The 11,147-nt window shown below is 41.7% G+C and overlaps 1 protein-coding gene across 1 annotated transcript in view; it reads left to right on the plus strand.

Moving 5' to 3' along the window:
* LOC115072083 (translation initiation factor IF-2-like) overlaps positions 1-5,396 on the plus strand; it is a 15,165-nt gene extending 9,769 nt beyond the window's left edge. The window contains exon 3 of the mRNA XM_029568473.1: positions 4,896-5,396. Within this exon, the coding sequence (XP_029424333.1) occupies positions 4,896-4,899 (4 nt within the window). The 3' untranslated portion in view covers positions 4,900-5,396. The remainder of the gene's footprint in view (positions 1-4,895) is intronic.
* The last annotated feature ends 5,751 nt before the right edge of the window (positions 5,397-11,147 follow it).

Here is an 11,147-nt window from a genome sequence, read left to right on the forward strand (position 1 = left end):
ACGTCTCTTGCATATTCCATTCCATGTGTTATTAATTTTCCATACTCTTTGTTTTGGTGGTCCACTTCTTCAACTTTATCCTCCAGTGTTGATATTCTGTTTTCCATTTCATTCATTCTGGAGGTGAGGCTTTTCCTTGTTGTTTCAAGTTGGCTTATTGAGTTTTGCACTTCCTTCTTCATTTCTGCCTGAGTTTTCTTCAATGTTTCTCTTTTGTGAATTCATTCAGAAGTTTATCTCTATCTTCTTTTAGTTCTTCAATTTGTTTGTTCATGTGTTCTTTAAATTCATTGAATTTCTTGATCATGTGTATGATTGCTCTTTTAAATTGTGTCCTGGGTTATCTCTAGGTGGTTCTCCTTGTAGAACTCTTCTACAGGACTGGTGGAGTTTGGTGGGGACGTAGTGTTTTGGCTTTCCATTTTATTATTCTTTCATTGTGACTTTGGCATGTGAATTTCTTTTGCTGTTTATGATTCTGATATAAGAATTAAGTTGACCTGGGCGTGGTGGTGCACGCCTTTAATCCCAGCACTCGGGAGGCAGAGGCAGGCGGATCTCTATGAGTTCAAGGCCAGCCTGGTCTACATAATGAGTTCCAGGACAGGTGGGGCTACAGGAGACCCTGTATAGGCCAAAAAAAAAAAATTAAGTTGAAGCATGCATCTGTTTGTGTTATCGATGTTCCTAGGTCCTTTCCTTATTGCTTAAGTAAAGCTATCCTTATGTAAAGCTGTTTGGTACAAGTTTCAGGTCTCTTAGGCTTTATTTTGGAGGAAACCGATGACTTCAGATCAGCTATTCAGGAGCAACCACAGAAGCTCAAGTCAGGTTCCAGTCAGGTATACTCAGGCTTCCTTCTAAGGTTTGGACCCCTATTACCAGGAGCTCAGAGAAAATTTGGGAAATTCCCTAAGGGGGGGGCGATTTTGGGATTCTCAGTTGGTTTGTTGTGTTTTCAGCCCCTATGCCAGAGGCAGACCAGAACTGGCACTTTCTGGCAGTCTGCTGAGATCACAGCCACCACACAGATGGAGGTCAGAATCTGCCCTCTCAGGCTGTCTGCTAAGATCTTAACCTTAGCTTACTAAAGCTAGGTCTGCCCTGGGGCCTTGGGAGGGGACTCACAAAATCCCAGGTAGGGGGATTGGTACAGCACAATTAAGGGAAGCTCACCACCACATGGAGGCAGGATCCAGTGCTCTCAGGCAGTTCCCTGTGTTCTCAGCCCCTATGCCAGAAGGAGGCCAGAACCCAGCACTTTCTGGCGGACTGCTGAGCTCACAGCCACTACACCAATCTCTACTTTCTTTTTGACACAGGTCTACTGTGTAGAGCTGGGTGGCCTGGAAGTTACTATGTAGAACAGGCTGGCCTGCAACTCACTGGAATCTACCTGCCTCTGCCTTCTGAATGCTGGGATTAAAGGTGTGTGTCACCACATGCAGCTATCTTAATTTTCTTAAATATAAAAAGAACGATAACTACTTCCTTGTAATAAAATCTATAGGAATTCATACCTACCTCTTATACTACTTTGAGGCAATAAGTACTAATAAATAAATATAACTGGCTTTTGCTTATTTGTTGTTAAAAGAATATATGAGGCTCATAAGCCTGTAAATGTCATTTATTATTAAAAGTGAGAAAACATTATTTTAGTTGTTATGAGCTATTCACAATAGAGAGCAAATACCAAAACCAAGGCCACATAGGACTCCGTTTCATGTTTAGCTTGAATCCAGCTGTCCCATGCCACATCCCAAATCCATCTGCTGGCAATCTGAGAGAAAATTTTAAAAGACTAACTTTAGGTTGAACATGTTAAGTAATTTAAAATCCACAGTAGTTCTATTTTTCTAAGTAGTGTGTCAGTATCTCTGAAAGCTGTATTTAATAATTAATTTGTTGGGATGGGCAATGTGGCTTAGTGGTTGGCACACCTGCCTAGTATGCTTGTGGCCAGCACCTATCTGCTTGTCCAAGCCCTTCTAACTTTTCAGTCTGAGGTGCCCTGCTCCATGACGCCTCAGACTACCACAGACTGCTCCATCTCTTTTCTCTCCAGCTCCTGTGTATTCACCATTAACTCCCCACACAGTTGCAGACTAGTGATATCATTTTTTATTTATCTGATATTTTCTATATAACCTATATTATTCTTTATTAAATATAACTATATTTACTTTATAATGGCATTAATTTTATTTTTTAATAACGTTTATTGCTTGAAGGCCCTATACTGATATCCTCCTGAGGATTTAATACAGATAACCTCATTTAACACTCATATACTTCTAGTTCTTATCCTGATGAAATGCCCACACTGTGGCCACAGTGAGTGCTGCTCCTGGACTCCGCTCAGCAATTTCCCTCCAAACCCAGCTGCTGTTGCTACCCAGGCCACTCACTTCTCTTGCATCCTAACTGGGGCAGCTCCATGGCCTTGACACTCATGGTTCATTTCTTATCCTTGTTTGAATTTCCTCATTACCTAACATAGTCTTCTAATAACAATTATCAAAATTGGAATGATCAAGAGACAGGCTAAAAATGTAATTTATTAAGTTACTGATAGCAAAATGCTATTTCTAGGCTAGTATCATTCAAATAATTTACAATGAAATAAAACTCATCTAAAATGATCCTCACATTCAAGATAGCCCTTATGATCTCTCTATCCCTGAGTGAAAAGACATCTCAAAATGATGATCTAATGAATAGATGCTGGGCACTGGGGCACTTACATGTATTGCTTGACCGGTCTTTTGAATAAATAATACTTTTATAATAAATTTATAGCGGTGGTACCCAAATTCTTTGACTGTTGCCAATACTTGATCTGCTAATTCAAGTGACAAATGAGAAAAGACTCTGTCATCATATTTGACATCTTTAAGACTGTCCTTTAAAAAGCAAGGAAAAAGTTTCAATTTCCAAATCAAATATTTTCAATACAAATAGAAAACATGTATCTAAATAATACAACTGTTTTAATATGCATATTCCTGAAAATGACAATATATTTATACTTACCAATTTGTTCCAATAACAATTTTGAAAAAATCTGTTTTTAGTTACATTCGATTGCTTTTCAGGAACAACACTTGAGCTCTAAGTTTCAGATTATGAGGCTACCTGTCAGCTGGCTGTAGATAACCTGGACCAAGGAGACAGGGAATTTCAAAATAACAGTTCTGGAATACACAGGCAAAGGGAGGGAACCTTCTGTGTTTATATGTGTGTTAAGATTTGGATTGAGTATTTCTTTTCTTTTCTTTTTTTTTTTGGTTTTTTTGAGACAGGGTCTCCCTGTAGCCCCAGTTGTCCTGGAACTCACTATGTAGACCAGGCTGGCCTTGAACTCAGAGATCCACCTGCCTCTGCCCCTGAGTGCTGGAATTAAAGGCATATGCCACCATGCCTGGCTTGGATTGAGTATTTCTAGAGCAGGTATTGCTTGGAGTTAGGGTTTGCTGTCTTTTTCAGTCTCCCTGAAATTTACTTCTTACTCCCTATGGAATCCATGACTTCTAGTCATTTTTATTAATAAACTAACACCCATCTTAGAATAAATAGATATGGCTCGCAGACCATAAAACAGGATCCTTTTTTTAAAATATTTCATTATTTTTATTTTATGTGTACATGTGTATTACCTGCATGTAGGTAAGTGCACCCATGTCATGCAATACCCACGACAGGACAGAAGAGACTGTCAGATTCCTTGGAACGGGAGTTACAAACAGTTGTTAGCTGCTATGTGGGTGCTGGGATTTGAACCCGGGTCTTCTGCAAGAACGGTGTTCTTAACTGCTGAGCCATCTTTCCAGCCCTCAGGATCCTTATAAGCTGTGAGCAGATCTGAACAATGAGTGAGCTGATCACAAAGCCTTTGATCACAAAAGCTTGCTGGGAGCACACCCATGGCTCCTTTAAGTCAATTTCACTCCTTTAAGTCAACTTCATAGTAACATAAACCAAGTAGATGCTCTGCCTCCACCCTCCTCCTTCCTCTAGTTCTTCCCACCCCCCCTTTCCACTTCCCTCCTCCCTCTCCTATTGGATCCCTGCCAGGGTGTTTCCATATAGGCCAACTAGTCTAAGGCCTGCATGTCGCCTTGGCTCTGTCTTCCCAATACTCAGTAGTACCTGCTTTCTTCTGGATCTGATTCAAGTTCAAGGTCAGTCCTGTCTGAGGATAAACTCTTGTCTATCTAGGTATCTCCCCACTCCATATGCTGGCCATAACTTGACCTCAGGGCCCTGGGGTGGCTTCTGCAAACCAGAGTTCTAAAGAATGAAAGCTCTGTGTTATCTATAACCAGTAAATTCTGTTTGACAATTTTCCCCCTAATGTTTTAAGACAATAGCATTGAGTATGGCTACCACTGTATTCTTGCTAATTATCTGACTTTAAGCACACAGTTGGCAGTTAAACCCCCAAAGAATAAAAGTTTAAGAATTCTCAAGACTGACTAGAAAGTAACTCAAAGAATTATTCTAGCTACTTCCAGATTTTCAAAAATTCATTTTATCTTAACCCACATCTTACAGGCCCCAATGCGTGTCCGTCTCGGTGTTCACATTCAACACTGCTCTCAGAACTGTGGCAGTGTGGCTCTGCCCACTTAGTTGGCTACTTGAATTTAGGTGGACTCTTAACTCTTTTTTCCAGGGATGAGGTGGTTGTGGTGGTCTGAATGAAAAATGTCACTCATAGGCTCATGTATTTGAACATTAGATCCCCAGCTGGTGGTGCTGTTTGGCGAGATTAGGGAACCTTTATGAGGTGCAGTCTTGCTGGAGAATCTCCATCACTGGGGACCAGCTTTGAGGGTTTAATAGCCTCACCACACTTGTTCTCACTCTCTCTCTCTGCTTCCTGTATGTAGATGAAGATTTGATCAGCCAGCTTCCTGCTCTGCTACTATGCCATGCCTCCTCCACCATGTTGGACTCCATTCCTTTGGAACCGTAATCCAAAATAAATACTTTCTTCTTGTTTTTGGTCATGGTATTTTATCACAGCAACAGAAAAGTAACTAATACAGTTGCACAGAGAGCAATATGTAAAGCCTTGATAGGTGGCTTTTAATGTAAAATGAGGTTAAAGTCTGTGTTGCACATTCTCCAAGCCTGCAAGGTTGCCTTCCTGTATGTCCTCTCCTTGTTCCCATTCATTCCACATTCAGGATTTTCTAGTTGCCTAACAGATCCCAGGCCTCATGTACCTAGGTTCATCCAGCTTTGTCCAACCCAGAGCCTGTGGGTCACACACAGCTGAAGATAGCTGTAAACGCGGCCCAACACAAAATAATAAACTTATTTCAAATGTGAGTTTTGTGATTTCTTTCTTCTTTGGCCACTGGACTGTGCTCAGTACTAAAGCGTGAGTTTCATAGATGACATTGGGTCACAGTGAGAAAAGCTCAGAAACATCTGTGAGTCCAGCTATAGAGGGAAACACCCACGTACACCATCTCTATGTGTGAAATTATCCAGTGTTTCTGAGATCCAAGGGAAAAATCCATGGCTCCTGTATTTCTCATTATCCACCACATCCAGTAAGCTTCACTAGACCTGATTGTACCAAGTGTAATTCTATAAATTATCATATGCTGAATACAACTTGAAACACTGTTATACTGAATAACTTTTTTGCAGGGATGGGAATCAAACCAGGGTAAGCACTTTACCAGAGGTACATCTCCAGCCCATTTATTTGATAAAATGTTAGTCTATGTGATAGGGTCAAATGAGAGACACTGAAAGTGCACACTCTCACACCACAAATACTATTAATACTAGTGTTGATCAAAGAAGCAGGTAATGCATAATTATTTATTTTGTGATACAGCAGTGAAGGGATGGAAAGGAGTAGAGAGGCTCAGAAAATGCCATTTTAAAGTATGTTTTCTAGTATTATTTTGATCAAAAGGTACTTGAGAAAATAGCAGGTGCAGCAGGGCACCTTCCTTTTCTTCCTGTCTTTTCGGTTGCAAGCCTGAGCCTTTAATGGCTTCACTAGTGCCCCACTTTTCTTCCTGAAAGCGGGAGATGAAACCCTCAAAAGGGTGCTCCCTCCAGTGCCAGCAGAAAGCAGGACACGCCCCTCTTCAACTCACATCACTTTCTCCCAGAACTGTTTGCCCAGCCAAACACCTTTAATCACACTTTCAAATTTTGCTGATTTTCATCCAAACTAGTACACAAGCGCTTGACTCGGCTTCTAGCCTTCACCTTTCTTTGAAGGCTTCTGTATACATGCTGAAGTTCTGGAACTGTTTTTCTCTTGATTTGTCTAGGTGGTAACTTAAAAGAATAGTGATGTTATGACCTAAATAAGAGCCATAATTTTTGTAGCTGTGTGGCCGAAATGCTAGAAGCCCAATGTAGACCCTCAGCACACAGCTGATTTATGATAAAAGCAGAGCTCATAGCCACATGGAGGTCCTAAAAGTGAGGGCACTGATGAAGAAAGAATGGGACCCTGTAAGCTGATGGCTTGTGGAGCTCAGTTGATCAATGGAGTATGAACTCAAGTCCATTTCACACAGGGATCAGCAGATTCCCCAAACGCATCCTAAGTCAGTTATGAAACTGGCACAGACCGATTCCTTGACCTGTAATGTAAGGGCTTTTATGAAAGGTGTATTAGTCACTTTTCTGTTGCTGTGATAGAAACACTGGCCAAAGAACTTATAAAAGGAAGAGTTTATTTGAGCTTACGGTTCCAGGGGAATTATAGTCCATCATGACAGGGAGGCACGGCGGCAGAGGTGGCTAGAGGAGGAGCGGAAGAAAAGCTCTACATCTTCCAGCAGGCACAGGAAACAAGAGAGCAATTGGAGATCTGGCAAGGCTTAAGAACTCTCTAAGCCCACCCCCAGTGACCTGCTTCCTCCAGCATGGCTACACCCTCTAAGATCTCCCAAAACAGCACCATCTGGGGACAAAATGTCCACATACTTGGAGCCTATGGGAGATATTTTCACTCAGACCACCCCAGAAGGAAATCCCCAAGAGAAGTGGTATAATATCCTGAAGTGATTGTAAAACTTATTGACACCATAAAGGCTTTCAAAGCTGCAAGCAGGATTATCTCCATGGCCCCTTTCAACACATTTGGCCTTTTCAGAAGAGCCAGACCTAGGAAACAACGAAGCTTAACCAGACACAGTGCTGGTTTCATTGCTGTAGAACATCCTTTGGTACGTGGTATATAGCTACTAATCTGAAAAACGCCCTTTTCTCCATACAGATCCATAAGGTTCACCGAAAACTGCTTTCAGCTGGCAAAGCTAGCGCTGCACTTTCCCTGTCCTACCTCATGCTATCAACTATCCAGCTCCATGTCAGAAGTTAGTTTACAGGGATCTTGGCTCTTTCTTTCCCAGGAGACATCACACTGTTCCATCGCACTGACAATATTGCACTGATTGGACTTACTGAGCCAAAGGAGCAACTATTCTAGAACTATTGGTAGCATCTGTCAGCTGATGGGAAATAAATCCAACTAAAATTTAAATATGTCCTACTGTAGTGAAATTTCTAGGGGTCTAGTGATATGAGGCATGTCTAAATATCCATTCTAAGGATAATCTATTGCATCTAGCCCCTCCTATAACAAAAAGCATGCCTTACTGGAGCTGGAGTTATAGGCAGTTGTGAGCCTGACCCATGTATGTGATGGGAGGTGAACTTGGGTCTTCTGCAAGAGCAGTAAATGCTCTTAACACTGAGTCATCTCTCCAGACAGAGGTACTGCTAATTTTATACTATTGCATTTAAGTTACAGGATAATCAAGAGATGAGAAAACATAGCTCAAGGTCTTTAGTTCTCTTGTGGAGAAGGAATTTTAATCCACTTAACGAAAATTAATTGTCAATTGCATGCAGGCTTGCTGTATAGGTGGCATGCTGGTTAGTTTGACTATCTACTTGACACACCCCAAAATAGCCTGGGAGGAGAGTCTTATCAGTTAGATCTAGATGAGTTATCTAGATCAGGTTGGCCTATGGACATGTTTGTGGGGAATTACGTTGAGTAGGGAAAGCCAGATTGTTAACTGATGTGGGTGGCACTATTTTCTATGCAGAGGGGTTCTAGACAGTGTGAGAGAGGACAAAGCTAGTTGAGAGCAGGCAAGCAAGGATTAATGCCTTGACTCTTTCTCCGTTTTTGACTGTTCCTGCCTTAGCTTCCTCTCAGTAATGGACTGTACCCTGGAACTCTAAGCCTAATAGATTCTAGACTCTTCCCTCTTACCTTTTGTCAGGGTATTTGTCACAGCAACAGAAATGAAACTAGAGTAAGTAGGATTTTGATTTAAGGTTGTCTCTTCTTGATTTTTGGTTTCTTTTGCTTTAAAAGCAATTTATTTTATTTGTGTGTATGTCCACATATCTGCATGTGTCTATATGTGTGGGAGGGTGTGGGGGTGGGCATGGGTGTGTATGCATATGTGGGTATAGGTGCCTATGGAGGCCAGAAGAGGGTGTTAGATTGCCTGGTACTAGAGTTACAGGGGTTTGCGATCCACCTGCAGTGGTTCTGTGAAATGGACTCTGGTTCTCTGCAAGAACAGCAAGCACCTCTAACCTCTGAGCCACCTCTCCAACCAACCCTCTTTGAGTCAGGGTCTTGCTATGTACCCTAGGCTGGTTTGAAACTTCAGTTCCTCCTCCTCTAGCCTCCTGAGTTCTGGGATTACCAGGACTCACCATCATGCCCAGCTTTCCATTTGTCTTAAGGAAATTTGTATAGGAGCCCACCTGGCAATGTAATAATCAGTATTATGTGACAACTTGAAATGGCTAAGCTGCCACTGTGTCTGGTTGTGTCTGACACTGTTTCCAGAATAAATCAGCAAAAAGCTCAGCAAAGATTACTCTCACTGTGCTGACTAGTTTTTATCAACTGGACACAAAGAGAAGAATCACCTAAAAAGAAGGAACCAAAACTTAAAAATTCCCAGACGAGGCTGGCCTATGGGCACATCTGTGAAGTATTTCTTATTGGCTACTTGACGTAGGACAGTGCCACCCCTTGGCAGGTGGGCCTGGACTGTATAAGGTAGCTGAGCAAGCCAGGGTAAAACCAGCCAGTAAGCAGCATTCCTCTACAGTCTCTGCAGTTCCTGCCTTGAGCTTCTGCCCTGGCTTCTCTTGGTGATGAACATAACCTGGAAGATGTACGATGAAATAAACCCTTTCCTTCCTGAGTTGTTTTGGTTATGGTGTTTGTCACAAAAAGAGAGAAAGCTAGCCCATCAAGGTGAGTGGACATAATGCAATTTGTTGAAGGACTGAATAAAATTCAATGGTGAAGAATGGGGAGGATGTTCTGTTTAAGTTGTGACCGTCATCTTTTGCTTTTGGGGTGCTACAGGTTCTTGTGCCTGTAGACTTGCACTGGGACTGACACTATCCACTCAGTCCCAGTCCCTGGTTCTCAGTGTTGTGGATTTAGAATTGTGCTACCAGATTTCCTGGGACCTCAGCATACACTCAGAAGATTGTAGATCAGTTGGCCTCTGAGTTTGCATTGGTGGTCCCTATGATGAATTCACACACACACACACACACCCTGCATATATATATATGCACACACATATTATCACATGCTTTATTTTGGCCAGGGATGGAATCCAGGTCCTTACCCATGCTAGACAGGTGTCTATCACTGAGATACACTCCCTACTCACCTTTAATATCTGGTGGATTTTCGTTTCTACTGGATGTGCCTGGAATTTCTTCAGTGGCTCCATTCTATATGAATTAGTGAACTTTAGTTTTGCCAGGGCGCTCTTCCATTCTTTACCTATGTCAGCAATCGAGTCATCAAACGGAGGTTCTACATACTGCACGTCATGAAAAGATTCTCTTAGCCTTTCTCTTACGATCTGTGCATACTGAAGAAAAGAGGGAAAGAGGTTACATTTCCGATTTAAGAGTCCTCACAGAGTACAGGCTGGGCTGGCAAAGCTTGAAATTTGTTAAGCAGACTTCTGTGCAGTCACTAAACCCTCCATTTACTCTTAGCTACCAACTCAGTAAAAGAGGAAAAAGCCTGTCATTTATGTACACACACTGTAATTGCTAATCTGAACCACCAACTTGACAGCTGGAGTCGTGGGAGATAGCTGTATCTGTGGGGATTATCTTGATTCAGTTAACTGAAGTGGAAAGATCCACTGAATTTTAGTGGCACCATTCTGAGCTGTATAAAAAGGAGGAACAGAGCTGTGCTCAAGCAGTCAATCCTCTGTTTTTTGAGTGTGGACGCAATATGACCATCCACTTCAAGATCCTGCTGCCATGACTTCTCTGCCATGGTGATCTGCACTTTGGAACTGTGAACTGAAATAAACCCTTTCTCCTTGAAGTTGCTCCTGTCAGAGCATTTTATCACAACAACAGGAAAAGTAAGACACACACAGACATGCTTGTACAAAGTTCTGTGCATATATTTGGAATGCCCACAGAAGAGCCAAAAAGATCAGGAACAAGAGTAACCTCTAGAGAGCACATCTGAGTGGCTGAGGGCTAGAGACAGAGCTTTTCATGTTTCCTTTCTGCAATTACAGAAATATTGTCTGTAAGTTTGTTTTACATTTATCTTTGAGTAATAGATTTATGCAACATATTTGTAAATCTTGAGTTGAAAAGATAACAAAAGTGTAATGTGTGCATATGCGTCTATAAGGCTGTGCTTTTTTGACATGTCGTATTCACTCTGCAGCACCCAATATGCATTAAGGAAATACTTCAGAGCTTAAAAGGATGTATAACCTATGCATGTAGCATACACAGGTAGGCTGCTGCATCCCAGAATCTCTAAGAATGTTTCCCAACACCTTTGTGATGACAACATGTAGCAATGGCAAAAGTTGGATTACTGGAGTACTTCCTACATTAATGCTCTGGCCTAAGAAAGTGGTAAGCTTCCTCTTCTTCCCTAATAGCTTGTTGTCTGATTTAAAAAGTCCTTTCCTTCACCTGTATCTTATAGGTTACTGCCAATGTTTTCTTCTACTAGTTTCAGAGTTTCAAGTTTCACATTGAGATCTTTGATCCATTTGAAGTTGACTTTTGTGCAAGGTGAAAATAAAGATCTTCATTCTTCTACAGGTCAAGATCCA

Source organism: Nannospalax galili, unplaced genomic scaffold, assembly GCF_000622305.1.
Source record: "Nannospalax galili isolate Female #2095 unplaced genomic scaffold, S.galili_v1.0 scaffold60, whole genome shotgun sequence".
Lineage (NCBI taxonomy): Eukaryota > Metazoa > Chordata > Mammalia > Rodentia > Spalacidae > Nannospalax > Nannospalax galili.